At 42.2% G+C, this 19,803-nt stretch overlaps 1 protein-coding gene and 1 long non-coding RNA gene across 6 annotated transcripts in view; one reads left to right on the plus strand and one right to left on the minus strand.

Annotated features, from left to right (window-relative positions):
* The window catches only part of LOC309504939, an 84,501-nt gene that overhangs the window by 61,545 nt on the left and 3,153 nt on the right, over positions 1–19,803 (minus strand). The window lies entirely within an intron of this gene.
* Positions 1–19,803, plus strand: part of glra4a (glycine receptor, alpha 4a) — a 62,105-nt gene that overhangs the window by 30,241 nt on the left and 12,061 nt on the right. For 2 of the 5 annotated variants that reach the window (XM_082178233.1, XM_082178236.1), the window contains exons 1-4: positions 6,606–6,969; positions 7,725–7,792; positions 8,414–8,637; positions 19,419–19,501. In XM_082178233.1, the coding sequence (XP_082034359.1) occupies positions 6,723–6,969; positions 7,725–7,792; positions 8,414–8,637; positions 19,419–19,501 (622 nt within the window). In that variant the 5' untranslated portion in view covers positions 6,606–6,722. Of the gene's footprint in view, positions 1–2,740; positions 3,191–6,605; positions 6,970–7,724; positions 7,793–8,413; positions 8,638–19,418; positions 19,502–19,803 lie in introns of those variants that run through there. The other 3 variants (XM_082178235.1, XM_082178234.1, XM_082178237.1) reach the window with 3 other exon arrangements.

Consider the following 19,803-nt stretch of genomic DNA (forward strand, 5'->3'; position numbering starts at 1 on the left):
ATGAGGGAAACTTGCACTTGCTGAGGGTCACATGCGGTCCTGTACTTACTGTGAAGAACAGAAGGACTCAAATCATGAGTATCAGCAAAGTCAGACCTCTTATGAAGCTTCTCATTCCAGCATGTTCCCCCAAGGTCTGTCTGATAATTTTGCAGCTGACTGGGCTGAAATCTATCCAGATTTACTTTCCTTTAGAAGAGTTGGCAGACTGTATCAGAATATAACATGTGGAGAGGCTAAATCTTTCCTGTCAAAATTAACCAACATAAAAATATGAGAGCTGATACTACGCACATTTGAAGTGTACCTGGATGTGATTTGAAACTTACTTTAATAGGCAAATAGCAGAAGTGTAACAAATAAAAATATATAATAAATGTTTGAAATTTGATTGTTTTACAGTTTTATCAACAACATAATACATTTTATTATGTATTATGTGAGATGTAGCAGAGTATTGTTAATTGCAAACCCAAATTATATTTACAATCTTAATTATTTTTGTTGTTATAAGCTAAATCATGACTTCAACAAACAAAACTGGGGCACATGAAATTACAACAAAACACCCTTAATTGACAAAACTCAACAGAAAATGATAATAAATGACGATGTCTAAGACTATTGACATCGTCTATTGTATGTATGTCATCTATTGTATGTCATCACAATGATTAATCTCAAGTTTGTGATAAAACATGAGAAAATATCTGAGCTAGTGTTGACTGAGGAACGAGTGTTAAATATTCTTGTCTTTCCTCAGACAGGGACTCAGGGATTAGACAGAGGTATTGGGCCCTGAAAGGTCAGGCTCATTAAAAGTCCCTTTCTTGCATCTCAATGATTCAAGAAAAATCCCAAGCTTTCATTAAACCAGCCTCTGGTACCCCTGTAAAGCTTCCTGTGGAGCCATTACCAGCAGCCCCAATGGCTTTTGTTTTGACCAGGCCGACAGATACTGCTCCTGTCAGACAAGAGGCAAACACTTCACATAAAGTTCAGTTAATTACTGTTTTTCTCTTTCTTCATTTTCAGCTGAGCTTTTTTCTTTTCTCTTTTTTTGGTCAGGCTGATAGAGAAATTGTCTTGGAGTTTGTAGCTCATTTCATCTCTACCACAGTGGATCTGTGTTTATCAGCTGCCCTCCTGGGAATCCCCTAAGCGACTCCCTTTTGCTGTATCCCATCATTTCCACACCTCAGGAACACTCCACTCACACTTTGATGAGTAGCCCTCATGTTTGCACAGTTACGTGACTGGATTGCGGCGCTGGTACAGTTCTGTCTTATGGGAACGGATCTGAGATACTGTGAAGTGAGCAATGGGTAAAGGCAGTTATTATAAATTAATGACGGCTGATGCAGGGGTCAGCCATCTCTCAAGGCTTACATAAAAAAATGTTTTGGTCATCACCCAACTGAAGGCAACAGCCCAGCATGAAACAAGCTTAGATCTGCCTCTGTTAACATCCCCCCAGTTATCTCCCAGCTCCCTGAAAAGTTCAGAGAGGGGTTATTTTATTCTAATCTTTAATTGTACCCCCTTCAAAACTTTTCTGCGTTGTCGTTGAAAAATTAAGCATGCTATGATACATTATGCTGATGTATTCACCATCTGAAACCATTTTTGATGACTAAGAACTCATGGGGGGGGGGGGGGGGGGAATCCAGTCATGAATCTTTCCACATAATCGTGACAAAAATGAAAATAAATATTGTAACTGACAGTAACTATGTAAGATTAAATACACAGGCACTGTGTATCTCTATAATCAGTGCAGTAAAACCTCCAGACAATTATAGTTTCACAGGGCTGTAGGTCAATCATAGAAGTTAATTAATGACTTTTTAATAGAACACTGTTGACAGACTGCTTTTGTGAGAGATGGAAGGTAATCACATGTGACCTGCTAACTTAATTTAACAGATTTATTACACCGCTCAAATCCACTTTTTCTGTTTTATCATTCTCTCTGAGCATGTCGTCTGAGGCTATATGTTCATTCCTGCCACAAATTCCGAGAAATAATTGCTGACATGAGAAATTGTATTAAAGGAGATCCGAGTATGTATCAATATTTCAAGCAGACTAAAGGGATAACTGTCATATTTGTCTTTCAATTTTCTTCTCTACATGCAGCCTGAAATAGTTTTTCCAAGATGACAGAGGAAATCATTCATACAAATCATTATAGTGCATGCAAAGACAACTATTATTATAACAAAACAATTGAAACATTAAGTTCATGTTAAAATACAGATAAAATGATAATGCAAAATTATTTTATAAAAGAGTCTAAATTATAATTAGAGAGTGTGGGGTAAGCTGTGCCACTTTTTTACTGGTCCTCTAGGTATGAAAAAATTACATGGGTAAAGGAAAAAAGGAGGCAAAACTAATTATATTTCATGATATCTGCTATCAAATGCAAATCAGAAGTATAACATAGGTCCATAGAAATGTGTCTGATAAAACTTGCCACACATTATGCAACATGCCAAAGGGTAAGCTAAATGCTTGCAAATATAAATAAATGTAAATAAAAATAAAGGATGTCAAAGTTAACACGTTAATGCATGCAATTAATTTTAAATACTTAACGCGTTTAAATAATTGAATGCAAATAAATGACTCAAGCACATGTAATTGCGTCATTAACGTAATTTACGTCACGTAATTAGATTATCTTAGAAGTCAGGAGTTTATCACACTGAGCATCTGGAAATTTCTACTACCCTGTAACCCGATTTCGCTTCTCTGTTTGCGATCAGATCGTTTTAAGACACTAAACTCCTGGAAATTTTTCAGTACAATAATCCAATAAGTGAATTTATTCAAACAATCAGTCCAAAAAAGTGCTAACTTGTGCTAATGTAAAGAAAAACAGGCTGATTACATCAGAGATGGCAGAGAAAGTTGAGTTTTCAGTGAATTATTCATTCCAGTGTGTGTTTCGCTTTAAAACACAAGCTCTGTCATATTCTGTGATAAGAGCGCAAACCCTCATGCATTGCGCTGTGAGAAATACAGACTGAACGGAACATCAAAACATCCCACCGCTGGCCAGATGATAGGCAATCTACGTTTCTTGTCTGGATAAAGCTAACCAGCATCTCGCTAGTTAAGTTTTAAAGGATGAGGATTGCAATCAAGGTAAAGACGATTGTGCTGATGTACAGGAATTGGACACGTAAGTCTGTTATATTGATGCAAAAACAAATCGTGTATGTGAGTTCTCGACGCTCTGAAAAAGTTTCAAAGTTTTCAACAGGACTAATGTAATGGTATTTCTTGCATTTGGATGCAAAACTTACTATCACAATTATTTGAGCCACTGGCACAGCTTATTCCACATTACCTGGGAGATATACAGTTTAGACATAGGCAGAAGGTGTCACGGGAACACATGGGAAAACAGGTAGATCCAAATGCAGCATATTTATTATTAGGGCAATCCAATTCATAGTCATCCAGGCAGGGTTCAAAGTCCATTTTAGCAATCCAAACACAAGAAACAAAATAGAAGACAGACCAGAAGTGTAGTGACAAATAACAACGACTCCGTGACATGGACTGAAACAAACAGGGTATTTATACACAGAACTAAACAATGTAATGGGAAACAGCTGCGTGCAATGATGAGTGATGAGAACAGACAAAGGATCGTGGGAAAAGCAGTTCCAGAATGAATGGTGACAGTAAGGGAGAGAGACCTCTAGTGGACACCCGGGGAAACACAAACCAGACACTGTGACAGAAGGTGAACCATCCCCAGGGTAAGGCTATAAGGAGATGCGCTTCCTATTTAAAACCCATTTAAATAGAATGTCACAAATTTGTTTCAAGTTACGCGTCGCCTAGCAACAACTCAGTACAAACGCTCCCGATAAAATATTTGTTATTAAAGTAACTACGTTCACAAACCACTAGCCTATCATTTGAACAGAAAAGCAAGCATACTGTTAGAGTGATTTGCAATGGCAGACAATTCGAATAATAAATTACCATTGCCTTACCTGCTGCAGCAAAACCAAAGTTTTATTCAAATTCTGAATGGATTACAAGAGCGCTCCTTTTATATTAATTAAAAAGCTGTCATTCATCTCAATTTATCACAATCTCTCAAAGTTCTGACTCCACAATGAATCTCTTATTTAACCTACATAATCTCTACATTTTGTTGGTTATAAGTTAAGTTATAGCGAGAGGATTTGCGAGAGTGTAGAACTCAGCAATGGATAAAACTCCAGCGTATTGAGCGGTGAGTGGATTCTAACTTAAACATCTCTGATTGGCCATTGCATTAAATAAATCAACAGATGTTTATGATTGGCTACATTGCTCAACGCAGCAAAAACATGTTGTAAATAGAAACAATTGATGCATTCAAGAGAGGAAACAGCAAATCTCTTTCGCCAGTATTCTATTATTATGGAGGAAACTGATCCTAGACCAGCAATTTTGGCAGCTTTTCCCTCTAAAAGCAATCAGAAGCAGCAGCAGTCAGTGGTTTGAGCAAGAAAATTCCACGCTAGTCTCAAGTCCATGGCCAGGGGAAGGCTAAAGGTCATTGCACACTGAGTCCGAAATTCTCATCCGAAATGGGTTTTTCACATCCATAGCAAGCAGTTTGAATGATGTTTTGACAATTCAGAGCCACAGAATGACGAATACGAAAAAAAAGGATACGAGAATTTCGGATTCAGTGTGCAAGAACCTTAAGCCTTGCGCATCCTTACACATGCTTCACCTATGAGTTTCGAAAATCATTTAATAATTCATAGCAAATCTTTGAACAAATAATGTTCATGGTTTTATACATTGCCAATTCTCCAACATGTATGATAATATTTTAGACCTCTTTACGTTTGTTTCGACAATATTTCTTCCATCTACCATAAATTTTACTTTGACATGCAAAAGAATGCTTTTCGTATAAAAAAAATTGCTTATCACTTTTCTCAAGGCAATTTATCTATAAATAAATGGTACATAAATACATACACATTATATCTACATGTATCCACTCTTTTTTCCTATTTTTTTTTTCAAGGATGGATATTGATTCTACCACTTTATATAGAAAAAATGTCATTGTGCCATTACAGATGGAGAATATGTACTACAAAATGTGCATCAATACCACAACACCCACCGCAGCTTCAAAATGGATATTGTAAATATGTAGACAGTCTAATCACTTGCCTGAAATGACAAGTTGGTGCATTTCAAATGTGACTGCGTAATCTCTCTGAAATATTTTAATACCAGACAACCAAAACAACAGAAACCATGGATTACACCCAGCACAAACACAAGCAATGGACCTTTGCCATGGCTTCTTGCCATTGCTGTTCTTTGTGTGCCTGAGCCACATATTATATAAACCATTTTTCTGGGGATTAGAATTTAATCGGACTGTCCGTAATACACTGTGGAGTTAAGAAGAACATAGATTGTTTAGGTGAGTCGGAGAAAAAGGGAGAAAGAGAGAAAGTAAAACATATGGTCTCTCTCCTAGTGAAATAAAGAGTGAGAAAGAGAAAAGCCAACCTGTAAAGAGCTCAATGAAATGCTGCCCAAGTTCAGAAAGACTTAAATATGAACTTGGCACAGTTGTGCATATCAGCCATAGGGCCGTGAGGTTTATAAACACAATTTGATGCCGATGGTACTTGGATGCAAACGTGAGTCAGACACTCAAGGCTGAAAAAACAAACTTGATCGCTGCCTCCACTCTCCTGCGACTCTTTAAAAATGCATGCTCCGCTCTAGCACAGTCTCATCAGAAAATCTTCAGAAAAAAAGTGGGAATGTGAGTGAAAAGCCAGATTTTCTAAGGCAGTTGGACCACACTAAAAAAGTGGGGGTGATTCATTTAGCAGCCTTTCTTTCATTTTTTGGATAAACAAGAGCTGAGCTGGATGATGAGGAAGCCCTGAGGTCTGTGAGGCAAATATAAACCCATATTGGCTTTTTCTCACTCCAAGAGAGATCAGTATCTCCCAGGCCTTTGGGGGAGAACACAGCCTCTTGTTATACTTTTTTTCCAAACATTATGCAATCCAAGTACAGTGATTCACATGGGAGTTTCCACAAAAATTCACTCTACGTTTTCTGTGGTAAAAACACTGAGTAAGAGTCACTGATCAGAAAGTTTGGCGTTAAGAGGAGACAGATTCTGATGGCCTTCTGTTGCTCAGGGGCTGGGGACTGGGGACTGGGGTCATGACTGATCTGCTTAAAATTGAATCAAAAGCACAGGGAGAAAACACTTTTTCTGAAGTGAAACACACAGAAAGAAAAAGATCCAGTCAAATCCAGGGCTCCAGCCTCTAGGATCCTCTTGCTCCAGCCTGGCAGGTCTGTCAGGCACAGACTGAGTCCCGCTGGAACTGGAATCAAAGTCATCTCCCCTAACTGTGACATTCACAGCATTTCAATTGAGCCATCAGTCTGTCAGACACAATACCTTCCCCTGCCTAGGGATTTAGGGGGTTCGGTTTTTCTTTGCCATGATCACTGTGTCAGGCTTCTGTAAAAACACAGCATGAAGAATGTATGTTTAATGCATTATGCTTCTGTATTCCCTCACAAAAAAAAAAAAAAATGTGAATGCTGCTTTACTACTTTCACCAGCTAGACTAGAATTAAAATGCATGCTGGTCTTTTCAGCAAGTCTATTTGAACAGCTCTTTATAAAAGTTCCGTTAAAATGATTCATGACGTTTTTCTCTGTCATTATCACTGACTGTATCTATCGTCCTTTACCTCACCTTTCTCTTTCTGGCTTCTTTCTACACTCCTTCCTCTTTGCTTTCTCTATCTCTGGCAGACTGGGCTCCTGTAAAGAGGAGATAAAGTCCCCCAGCAGGCCAGGCCCGAAGCCTATGTCCCCATCGGACTTTCTGGACAAGCTGATGGGAAGAACCTCCGGCTATGACGCTCGCATCAGACCCAACTTCAAAGGTGTGACAGAACGTAAACAAACAAGCTTTTGTCGGATTATATACAACATAACCTACTGTGAAACTGGTAGCAGCTTGACAGCAGTGGCTCCTGGGAACTTAAATGAGGTGACAGTAGATAGAACCCGGTGACCTGACTGTGTGTTACTACTTCAGATACACTGAAGAGTGGGAATGCTCTTTGAAAGGTGTTCTGTTCTTCTTATAATAATTATTTTGAATGATGACTAGGTGATGTCTATATATATATATATATATATATATATATATATATATATATATATATATATATATATATATATATATATACACACACACACTTTTCAGCTTTTGTTATGTGGTTGTTTATTTAGCTTTTTCATTCTTTTTTTGTTTGTTTTTGTTGTAATTTTTCTAATTCAACATTTCTAATTTCCGTTCTAATATTTCATGTTTAAGGTAAATTAGTTTAAAGTTAATTTTACGTTTAAATTTCAATCTTAATTCACACAAACCTATCATGTTTTCAGAAGACTTTGTATATAGCACACAAGTCACATGGGCCACTTTAATGTTGCTTTTAGTCATTTTTGGAGGTTTGGTAATATGGAGAAAAATAGGAGAAAATGTGATTATTGTGAGAACAATTTTTCTGGTGAACTATCCCTTTAAGTTCTACTAGTCCCAAATAGTATCTATCTTTCATTCACTTTCCAAACATTAACAAAAGTATATTCAAGTCTAAACATAAGAAACTTCTCTCCTCTATTTCAACAGGACCACCAGTAAATGTCACCTGTAATATTTTCATCAACAGCTTTGGGTCCATTACTGAGACAACTATGGTATGTAACAACACTGGTTCATTTTAGTTTAAAATCAAATATTCAGGATTGAGCTTAACTTTGCAAAGTTGCAAATGCAAAGCTGAATTCCTTCTCTTTATCTTCATTCTTTTGGGCAGCATGCGCTATTATATTTCTATTATATTTCTGCTGGGTGAGTTTTAGTTGCTTGCCTGACTTCTCGAGGAGCAAATCACTTAGAAGTTTAGAGTCCAGTGGGTCAGCTGATGTGCTGATAATGAACTGTCCACCATGCAATTAAAATGAGAAATTGAGAGAACGATCAGGAACTTAAGGGGGGAAATGAAAAGGTGATACAACCATCCTCTAAAGCCTGTGCTTAAAGTGTCTTTGTCAGCAGAATGTTTCAGTTGACCGTTACAGATTGTCAGCGGTCTGTTAGTCGGCTAACCTGAGGTTAGATCATTGGAAATGGATGACTTACTGTACAACAGAAATTAATGTCAGGGGAGAACATGTTAAGGGCATATTTGATTTAGTCTGTGTTAGGTTTGCAAATTTAAAAAAAGAACATTAGGTCTAAAAAGAACATGAATAATCAACAAGTCCAGAAATTGAACTAGATTTCAGGACCCAACACATTTATTATTCTTCCTACAGGATTACAGGCTTAACGTCTTTCTACGCCAGCAGTGGAACGACCCTCGACTGGCCTATAGTGAATATCCTGATGCATCTCTAGACCTGGACCCTTCTATGTTGGACTCCATATGGAAACCCGACTTGTTCTTTGCTAATGAGAAAGGTGCAAACTTCCATGAAGTCACAACAGACAACAAGCTGCTGAGGATATTTCAGAATGGGAATGTGCTTTACAGCATTAGGTAAGCAGAGAAGTCAAAAGAGATTTCAGAGAACAAAGGGGAATTAACAAGAATTAGTGACGAAGGGCGATAGGGTTTTGCATTAAAATATTATTGCAAAATATATGTTAAAGAAGTGAGCTGGGCCAAAATAAATAGGAATGCCATGATCAATAACGAACACCACTAACCACTCGGTGAGTTGCACAGTTTTGAAAACGAACGTTAATGGTTGTTTTAAGGATATGTTCCAGCCACTCTGAAGCGGTCAAAGGCGATTCTAAAAGAGTCAAAAAGTCGAGACAGGACCCATCGTCAAAATTTCTGTGTCCATCACTCTAGTTCATCCAAAACAAACTACAAAATAGACTCAAGGTGTTAAATACCGGAATTATCCTTTAACCTTGCACACGAGCAAGTTTGCTTGTAAATTCCACCAAGGCGTAGCGCAACCGTTGCGCAACCGTTAAAAGGGAATGGGAGATGAGACTCTGATTGGTTTATTGCACGTTACGCCCAAAACACACCCATTACTCATTAAGAGAATAGGGACAACCCTTTTAGACCATGCGCCGTGCATGCTGACCATTTTTCATGTTGTTAAACTAGCAAAAGTGGATTCGGACACGCCCTAAGTGCACTTGCACCGTGTGTTTTAGACCATGCCAGGATTTTCTCCTCAGCGTAAAGGTTAAGAGGCCCATCTATCACTGTTTTCCATGTTCATAGAGTTAGTTTCTGGAGTAAATATATTGGCTATAATCTGTGTGTTTACACAGCCTTTTTAAAAATGACGGGTGCTGGTATTTCGCATGCGTTCGACCAATCAGCGTACACTAACATCACTGGTAGTTCCTATAGTGTTGGTTTAGACCCTACTCTGAAGTAGGAGCTAAATTAGTTCCTCCAAAAGGAGTTCCTAGAACTAAAATCGTTCCTAGTTCCTGCGGTGCGAACACACTAAAATCTGGGTACTTCCGCCAATAGTTATAGGAAATATGAAAAGGTTCCTCCGGTGCGAAAGCCACTATTGACAAACAAGTCATTCATAAGAACACAACTGAAGGCACCTTTATTCATAGCAACTAGTTTATAACTAATTAATCACTTGATTGTTAATCATAAACATAATAATATATTATGTGTCAGGCAGTCATTCAAGCTTTATTATAATTATTTTCATGCACAACCGAGGAACTTAACATGAAAGTAACAAGCTAACGTTAACTGTGGGGCTGCTGCTCGATATAATAGTTCTCATACGAGAGGTCTCTCGTACTTGCGTATATATCTTACGTGGTGGTGGTGGCGCAATGGATAAGACACATGCCTTTGGTGTGAGAGACCCGGGTTCGAATCCACTGTGAGACACCAATGTGTCCCTGAGCAAGACACTTAACCCCTAGTTGCTCCAGAGGCGTGCGACCTCTGACATATATAGCAATTGTAAGTCGCTTTGGATAAAAGCGTCAGCTAAATGAATAAATGTAAATGTAAATCTTACGCTAGGGGAAAACCTCTTTTCCTCGAGATATTGAAGCCAAAAATTATCCTTAATTTTGCAATAATGTAAAACGCATTGCAGCAGCATGCAGACATGGGCGAGACAGCTCGCGCGCCCATTGGCTGCTCTGCGGCAACTGCACCAGCCTATCGATAGAGGCCCCTCATGACGTCAGAACCAATGAGGGTGCTTCGCGCCCATTACGTCATGTCCCGCCGAAAGCGGGTGGGGCTAGGGCTATAAATACGGCCCAGAGAGGCTGGTTTGGTCAGTTTTTCATCTCTTCAGCGGGCCTACGCATCGCTGGATCCTGAGAGGAAACCGCACCGTCTGATTCAAGCACCCAGCGGGATTAGTCTGCATCTGAAGCTGCCGGTCGACAACTCGCCGCCTTCAGTCGCCGTTCCTGCTCACGCTTTCCGGCGTACATATCCTTTTCTCTGCTACTGTGTTTTGTGTATGTGTGTGTTCGCCGCCGCGACACACACTCTCATTGCACTAAAAGAGCCGGGTGTCTTTTTCAAGACGCCCCTTTCCTGAGGACGCGCAGCTCTCGCGCTCGCTGACGGCGACTGCCCTCACTGCGAGCTAGTTACTGCCTATGGTGACTCTGCGGTCTCACCTGGCATCCTTCTCCGAGACTGCGCCTCCGCCCCCCGCCCCCCCAACCCGCAAAGCTCGCCGGTGCGCCCGCTTGCCTTGCCTGCTTGGAGGATGATACCAAACCGCGCCGTTCACAGGGGATGTCAGGAGCGGACGGTCACGGGGCTAGCTTTCTCTCTCCCTCTGTTCGAGCCGCGCAAACTGCGCCGTTCACAGGGGAGGCTGGAAGCGGACGGTCGGGGTTAGTTTTTCTTTACGTACAAGAAAGCTATACCCTGCCCCTGCGCCCCTTTCACGCGTCACTCACCGGCGAAAGGAGAAAAGAGCGTTTATAGTCCCGCCGAAGCTGGACTGACCTGAATTTTCTCACACATTTCTCAGTTCCCTGATCAGGCGACTGGAAATATAAATATTGCAGCGCCTGCAAGCAAACGCCGAAGAAAACATGTTGACGCTCTTATATGCTCGTGCATCTGAAAGCCTTTGTGTTCCCCCCTGTGGCTCAGTGGCGGAATCTTTGGTTTTTCGCACGAGAGACCGGTGTTCGAATCCCGGTCTAACGGCAGATAAATTATGCCTCCAATGCTTCGCTCTGTCAGTTCCCTGAAAGGCGACTGCAGATGTGCATTTTGCAGCCAACGAGCGCGTTGTACAACCCGCTCGCCTGCACCCAAACACCGTTTCTATGGTTTCCGTGCGTCACTGGCGAAAGGAGAAAAGAGTGTTTACGTCCCGCTGCGGCCGGGCCGAATTCTATTTCTCATACATTTCTCATTCCCCTCTGAAGTTCAGGCGACTGGAAATGTCAATACTGCAGTGAGCGAGCCTGTTGTAATGTACGCACGCCTGCATATAAACGCCAGCATGTTGACGCTCTCTGATAATACTCGCGCTAACTAAATGCCTATGTGTCTTCCCCTGTGTGGCCCAGTGGCAGATTCTCAGGCTATCGCGCAAGAGACCCGTGTTCGATCCCGGGTCTACCGGCAGATAAAATTATGCCGTCAATACTCGCTCTGTCAGTTCCCTGAAAAGGCGACTGCAGATGTGTATTTTTGCAGCCAACGAGCGTGTCGTACAACCTGCTCGCCTGCACCCAAGCAGCGTTTCTATGGTTTCCGTGCGTCACTGGCGAAAGGAGAAAAGAGAGTGTCCCTAGTCCAGCTGCGGCTGGATCTACCTCCATTCTCACACATTTCTCTGGAAATGTCAATATTGCAGTGGACGAGCCTATTGTAATACACGCACGCCTGCAAACAAACGTCAGCATGTTGACGCTCTCTGTTTCTATGGCAACTTCTCGCTCGTTCAGTTCCAGTAAATGCGACTGTTCCAGTGTATTCTGCAGTAAACAAGTCGGCGACACAGCCCGCTTGCCTGCACACAAACGCCGCTTTTACAGCTACCCAGATAAATCCCATAAGAGTGTATTTTCTGGTGTTCCGGCCACGGCTGATGGTGTTATGAGTGTAGACAAAATGCCCACTGCCCAGTGCTCATTCCTACACAGAAACACAGCCCGTCACACAGGGCTCGCACACATGAAATCGACCCAGATCGATTGCGCATTAAATGTGGTAAATGTGCCCACTGCCCAGTGCCCACAAACACTACGTTCTGCATGTCTCAAGGTTTCTGTAAAACGAAACCAACATGCATTCGCTCTGCTCAGGCGGACAATGCTCTCAGTGTTGTAAATGTGCCCGCTATCCCACGCCCACATTCACACATAGACATGACAGGTCTTACGGGACTCGCCCAGCCCTCCCCCTCTCGGTTGACCACCGCAGAGGAGTCGAGCGCGGGCAATCTGCCCGCTGTTATCAGCGCGCCCCCTGCCTCAAATGTCATAAGCGCGACGCTAATGTTGCAGCACACTGAAGCCCCTCTGTCGCTGAGCGACCAGAGCGCGCTTCGCATTCAACCCCTAGCCATTCGTGCAAACGCATGGGCAAGGCTACCCGGGGTTTCGAAGTGGGTGCTAGACATTATAGAAAGAAGCTATTCGCTACAGTTCAGTCCACGCCCACAACGCAAAGCGGCGCGAATCGATACTACGGTGAAAAAGGAAGTAGCACACCTACTTCGAGCCAAAATAGCGAAGCTACTGAGCAAAGGGGCTATAGAACCCTTATCACAAGCTCAGAGCGAAGGGGGCATGTACAGCAGATATTTTCTGGTACCCAAAAAAGACGGGGGTCTCAGACCCATTCTAGATCTAAGACGACTAAACAAAGCACTTCTGAAACGACGGTTCAGAATGCTCACGACCAAGAAAATCCTCTCGCAAATTTGCCAAGGGGACTGGTTCATGTCGATAGATCTGAAAGACGCTTATTTTCAAATACAAATAGCGTCACGTCACAGGTGATTTTTGAGATTCGCCTTCGAGGGTCAGGCATGTCAGTACACAGTCCTGCCATTTGGCCTATCCCTGGCACCTCGCGCGTTCACGATGTGCATGGATGCAGCGCTCGCACCCCTCAGGCTCCGAGGCATACGAGTGCTGAATTATTTGGACGATTGGCTGGTTCTAGCTCGATCACAGTCGGAGCTCATAGAACACAGGACCATATTACTCGATCACCTCGAGAATTTAGGTCTCCCAGTCAATTGGGCGAAGAGTTCGCTGTCTCCCAGTCAGAAAATATCTTTTCTGGGCACAGATCTGGACTCGCTGTCTATGACAGCACAGCTGTCGCCGCAGCGCAGACTAAGTATTCAGCGCATGACAGAGATTTTTCGCCACGGCGCTTTAGTCCCGCTCAAAAAGTTTTCAAAGGATGCTGGGTCTCATGGCTTCAGCATCCTCAGTGCTTCAGCTGGGTCTGCTTCGCATGCGCCCGCTGCAGTATTGGTTGAAAGCGCGCGCCGCGCAGAGCTTGGACCTCCGGTCTCGCGCGCCTCAAGGTCGATCAGAAATGTGTCGCAGCTCTGAAACCTTGGACAGTGACCGACTGGTACCGGTCAGGAGTAAGCCTGGGGACTTCCTCGAGTGTGAAGGTGGTGTCTACGGATGCCTCAACCTCGGGATGGGGAGCGCTGCTCGAGGGCAGACCGTTATTCGGCCAGTGGTCGGAACGGGAGAAGCTTCTGCATATAAACTGCCTGGAAATGATGGCAGTCGACAACGCGCTGAGGCGCTTTTTGTCCCCAGATAAGACACCACGTCTTGGTCCGTTCGGACAACATGTCAGTGGTGGCTTATATAAATCACCAAGGAGGTATCAGATCCAGAATCCTTCACAGGCTGACGGAACACCTCCTGGTCTGGGCTCAGCACAATCTGCGCTCGCTCAGGGCAGCGCATGTGCCCGGCCATCTGAATGTGGGACCAGACAGACTGTCCAGAAACTATCTTCCGGCAGGAGAATGGTCTTTACACCCACAGACAATCAAACTGCTATGGAGGACATTTGGCAGAGCGAAAATAGACCTATTTGCGTCTCAAGAGAACGCTCATTGTCAGGAATTTTTCTCCAAGAGCAGGGATGCGCTGGCTCACGTGGCCCCGCTGCCCGCTCTATGCGGTTCCCCCTGTCACGCTCCTACCCCAGGTGTTAGAGCGAATCAGGGAGAGCGGATGCCCGGTGCTACTCGTCGCCCCATTTTTGGACAAACCAAGTCTGGTTTCCAGTCCTGATGCAGCTGACGAGTACCGCCCCGTGGCCGATACCGGTGAGGAGGGATCTCCTCTCGCAGGCAAACGGCTCGATCTGGCATCCTTACCCGGAGCTTTGGTCCCTACATGTGTGGGCCATCAACGGGTACCCGTTAACCTCCCAGCGGGAGTGTTAAACACGATCACACAGGCTAGAGCTCCATCTACGAGGCGGCTCTATTCCTCAAAATGGTCTGTGTTCACTAGCTGGTGTACAGCGAGTGGCACTTCACCCTCACGCTGTGGGGTGCCGGAGGTTCTCTCCTTTTTTTACAAGAGCTTCTGGATAAGGGCAGAACCCCATCCACGCTCAAAGTTTATGTGGCGGCCATAGCAGCATTCGCTGAACCACCGCTTGGCCAGTCATTAGAAAGGAACGATCTGGTCATTCGCTTCCTTAGAGGAGCTAAGAGACTGAACCCTCCCAGACCTCCCTCAGTTCCCGTTTGGGACCTTTCCACGGTTCTGGAAGCCATGAAAGGTGCCCCATTCGAGCCAATACAGTCAATAGACCTGAAACTCTTGTCTTTCAAAACAGTGTTTCTTCTGGCTCTCGCTTCAGTGAAGCGCATAGGGGATTTGCAAGCGCTTTCAGTGAGCGTGACGTGTATGGAGTTTGGGCCTAATGACTCGAGAGTCATACTCAAACCAAAGCACGGATATGTTCCTAAATCCCTCAATACACCGTTTAGGGCACAGATTATCTCCCTGTAGGCCCTGCCGGTATCTGAAGAGGAAGGGGACGCAGGCTTCCTTTGCCCGGTAAGGGCGTTAACCCTCTGGGGACCAAGCTGTTTTTGGGGCCCTTGAGATGTTCTGACATGCTCTGACATTTGTGCTTTTTTCAGTTATTTATAAACATGTTAATGGCAAAGGTGTAAATTCACTCTATATAGCACAAACAGGCCTACCATAATATGCGAGCAACATGTATGTAGATGTTTGTATTTTTAAGAGAATAATGTTTATGCGTGGTTATTTAAAAAAATACAAATGAAAGTTGCTGAAATAAGACCACAAAACTCATACAAAATATGTGCCCACAAGACTTTTGACTAATGGATGTTTTCTCTTGGAGTTCTAGCTTCAAAATTATGTGAAAATAGTCTTGCTTTATCGTTCACAAAAAAAAAATACATTGATTTAAATGGTGTAAAACAGGTTTTGCTTGGAAAGCCAATATGCGAGGGGGAGGAGTAGTTTACACCTTAGATTACCCAGTCCCACCCACTCTGCATAATGACTCTGCATAATTAGCCATTAATTCAGGTGTGACACTGACTGAGCCACAATGCAAGGACAAAATAGCCTATATATTTAGAAGAAGACTTATATTGACCATTTAAGATTTTGCTTACATCTATCTTGTAAATATGTTTTGCTATTTTATTAAAAAGGTTACAATTACAACAATAATTACAATTTCAGCAATATTTCTGCAAAAAAAGTACTCTTTCTTTGTAAAAAAAAAAAAAAAAAGATTATAGGCCTACATTTTATCATATGTATTCATTAGTTTGAATATAGCCAACATTGGAACATCTTAGTCTATGACTTTATTTTTGACAAAATAGTATTTTATATATATGAGCAGAAAAGCTTATTTGATGTGACAGTATATTCTACAGTAAAAACTGTACCCAAATCTAGTCAACAAAATGTTGTCTTTCATACTTCGCCTGACTGTAACGCAGTAACTGTAACTGTAAAAGCAGTTTATTCTTTCACACACAGACGCGCGATTCATATTTAGGCTAAACAGTCTTTACAAATATGTACCCTTCATTCATCTCACAGAAACGCTATTCATATTATAGAAACGCGATTCATCTTTTTGTTTACATAAGCCTACAACGTTATTCCATAACGTTATTCCACATTAACACTTGAGAAAGGATAACTTAGCCTACCTCACTCCTCAGCGGGATCTGCTCCTCATATCAGCACGGAAAATTTTCTCCATAAGGTAGGCTATATTATGCCTCTTTGTTTACAGCTGATGTGGGGGCGTTTCACAGACTGAAATGGTTCTCAGAATTTGCGTTTGAATAGCACGCGCTCTCCGGGGCGTGGTCAAATTACTTTTGAATGGCTCCTAATGAGCTCGACTGGAGTCGCTCTCTTTTTATACAGATTACAGAAGCTGATAATATTTGTTTTTTATATAAATTACTTCATTTAAAAGCTGCGATCTCAAGCTTTATGCCCGTGGGTCTGTTTGCCTGTTTGACTGAATTTTCGCGGAGTTATAGATAATTTTCGAACGCGTTTCAAATGGGAGTTTACTGACAGAGAGAAGGCAGAAATAGCATCATGTTAGTTTTTCTTTATTTGTCAAAAAGCAAAACACTTTATTTGTATTGTGAGTATACAGAAAAAAAATAGAAACTGAACAGGATCGATTGATGTATTACACGAAAATGAAAGATCAAAATTAACAGAGCATTTTGTGTTTATTTTTCATTGCTAAAAAAAAAAACGAGCAAAACGCGCGGGCGCGTTTTTGGTCCCCAGAGGGTTAAGAGCCGATGTGTCTCGCTCATCTGTTTTCAGACAGACGGAGCAGCTCTTGGTTTTGTTCAGCGGACGTTCTAAGGGACTAGCTGCATCAAAACAGAGTCTATCCAGAAGGATAGTTGATGCTATAGCGCTAGCTTACACATCCAAGGGCCTGCAATGCCCGATAGGTGTCAAAGCGCACTCCACAAGAGGCATGGCCTCGTCGTGGGCTTGGTCCAGTGGGATTGCCTTGCAAGATATCTGTATGGCGGCAGGCTGGGCCTCCCCGTCTACATTTATAAGGTTTTATAATCTCGAGGTTCCCGCTTTACAAGCTAGGTTGCTCTCGGTTTAATTTTTCAGTATTGCCCGCCCGATGCTATCGGCTCAGGATGCTGAAACTGCTAGAGCGTCGATCACTGACGCTCTAGCATAAGTCCCCCATATTTACCAGTCCAGGCCGAGTTCGCCCTGGCTGTGTGGAACACTTGATATAACATGCTCTTATCAGAGCTCCATATTACAGGAATGATGCTATTCTAGCCCCTCTTCCCGGATTCTCTGTGAGTTCCTTGTGATTAGGCACTGTATGAGCCCCGGGCACCTGCCCTTGGGACTTTAGTGTTATGTCTCAAGCACGCACTGCGTTTTACATTGTGTTCCCCTAGCGTAAGATACTTACGCAAGTACGAGAGACCTCTCGTAAGAGAACGTACTCGGTTACTAACGTAACCTCGGTTCTCTCTAGAAGAGGGAACGAGTACTTGCGTATCTTGCCGTGCATGCGTCATGTTCTGATTCGCTTCAGCAATGAAAAACTGACCAAACCAGCCTCTCTGGGCCGTATTTATAGCCCTAGCCCCACCCGCTTTCGGCGGGACATGACGTAATGGGCGCGAAGCACCCTCATTGGTTCTGACGTCATGAGGGGCCTCTATCGATAGGCTGGTGCAGTTGCCGCAGAGCAGCCAATGGGCGCGCGAGCTGTCTCGCCCATGTCTGCATGCTGCTGCAATGCGTTTTACATTATTGCAAAATTAAGGATAATTTTTGGCTTCAATATTTTCCCCTAGCGTAAGATACTTACGCAAGTACTCGTTCCCTCTTCTAGAGAGAACCGAGGTTACGTTAGTAACCGAGTAAGTTTTCAAGAACATTATGTAAATTGGTAAACTATTTAGCCTAGGCTACTAAAACAAACACCTAAACTTAACATGAACTTTTACAAAATAATACCAATTTATGCAAAAAATTTATGGAAAGCTGACAGCCTGCATGTTTCTTACCTTGACCACCTTCTTTCAAATGGATACATTTTCTGTCCTGATCTCAACAAGTCTGGGCAAACTACTGAGTAGGCACAATCAGAGGCCACATTTTTATGATGTCATCATGTAGACTTCTTACAAAGTATTTTACAGTATTTAAAAAAATTACAAAAATACCATTTTCATCAACCCTATCAAATACAAATTACAAATTTATATTTGAAATACGTATTTGAAATACATGTCATAAATACTGCCCTTCCCTGATTGCAATTAATCGTGCCCTGGTCCCACTTTGGAAACTACAAGGAGGGGAAAAGAAATCATGTGTTAAAGAGCCTAAAAAGGTCTCCACATCAGAGTGTGTAAGTGTGGATATTTTGGGGTTTGAATTTAGGGTTATCACAGCACAAAAGAAATGGGCTCCTCAAAAAAGCACTGGTGGCTTTGTCTCTCTCTGAGACATTGCATTACAGCAGGTAATTACACTGTTTCCTCTATCCAACGTTTCTAATAGCGGCGACTGATGTTTATGGCTAAAACTTTAATGTAACAGCCACATGATAAACAAGAGTAAAGAAAAGATAGTTTGCTTTTACTAAGAAGGCATGTGATAAAAACTGAGCAATTCACACCACATTTAGGGATTCACTTTGTAATCACAAATCAAAGGGAAAAAGTGTACGACCACCATAGATCTTAACTCATGCGGAGACAGTATAAACTGGGATTTTGATTAATGGTGCGTTCTGAAATTATAATTCTGCTTCTACAACAATTATTCATGCATAAATAAAAACAAACTCAAACTCATGTTGTTCCAAACCTTTGTGGAACACAAAAGAAGATATTTTAAAGAATGTACTGGTTGTTTTATAGATCCAATTTCAATTACTGGGGTCTAGAGCTTTAAAGGTTAAATATTAGGAAGTATCATAAAAGTAATCCATATATAATCAAAATCTTCTTCTTTTTTTCTTTTTCTTTTTTTTGTAAAATGTAATTTTGAAGCTTGAAGCGTCGTCCTTCACTTTAATTGTATTGCAAAAGAGTGGTCAGATATTCACACACAAAAAAAGAGAGATGAGGGCCAAGAAACAAGAGTAAATAATGACAACTAACTTTTTTCAACTATCTTCTTTGCTTCTGCTTCTCCTCCTCAGTGTTCCTTGCAAACTATTTTTTGGTCTCTCTCTGCCCTTTGTGGTTTCACTCTTTCCACTGACTATTCCTCACTTTCTGCTTTCCTGTTTTGCGCTCCTCTCAGGCTAACACTCATCTTGTCTTGTCCCATGGACTTGAAGAATTTCCCAATGGACATTCAGACTTGTACCATGCAGCTAGAGAGCTGTGAGTACTCTTATTCTACTCTTCATCTCTCCCTCCCCCATCTCTCCTCGCCTTCCCCGCTTCACACTTTGCTGCTTCCGATTCTTCTGACACTGTTTTAATGAATGCACGATAGCAATAGCCATGAAGTTCAAACACAGTGAACGCATAACTCTACATGTTTTTAAAAGCCTTCCTATGTACACTGTTGTGTATGGTGAACATATACTTTACCTTTCAAAAGTTTAGGGTCAGTCTTTTTTTTTAAAAGAAAAGTCTCTTATGCTGACCGAGGCCACATTTATTTGATAAAAATACAGTTA

Source organism: Leuciscus leuciscus, assembly GCF_965113295.1.
Source record: "Leuciscus leuciscus genome assembly, chromosome: 8".
In the NCBI taxonomy this organism is placed as follows: Eukaryota; Metazoa; Chordata; class Actinopteri; order Cypriniformes; family Leuciscidae; genus Leuciscus; species Leuciscus leuciscus.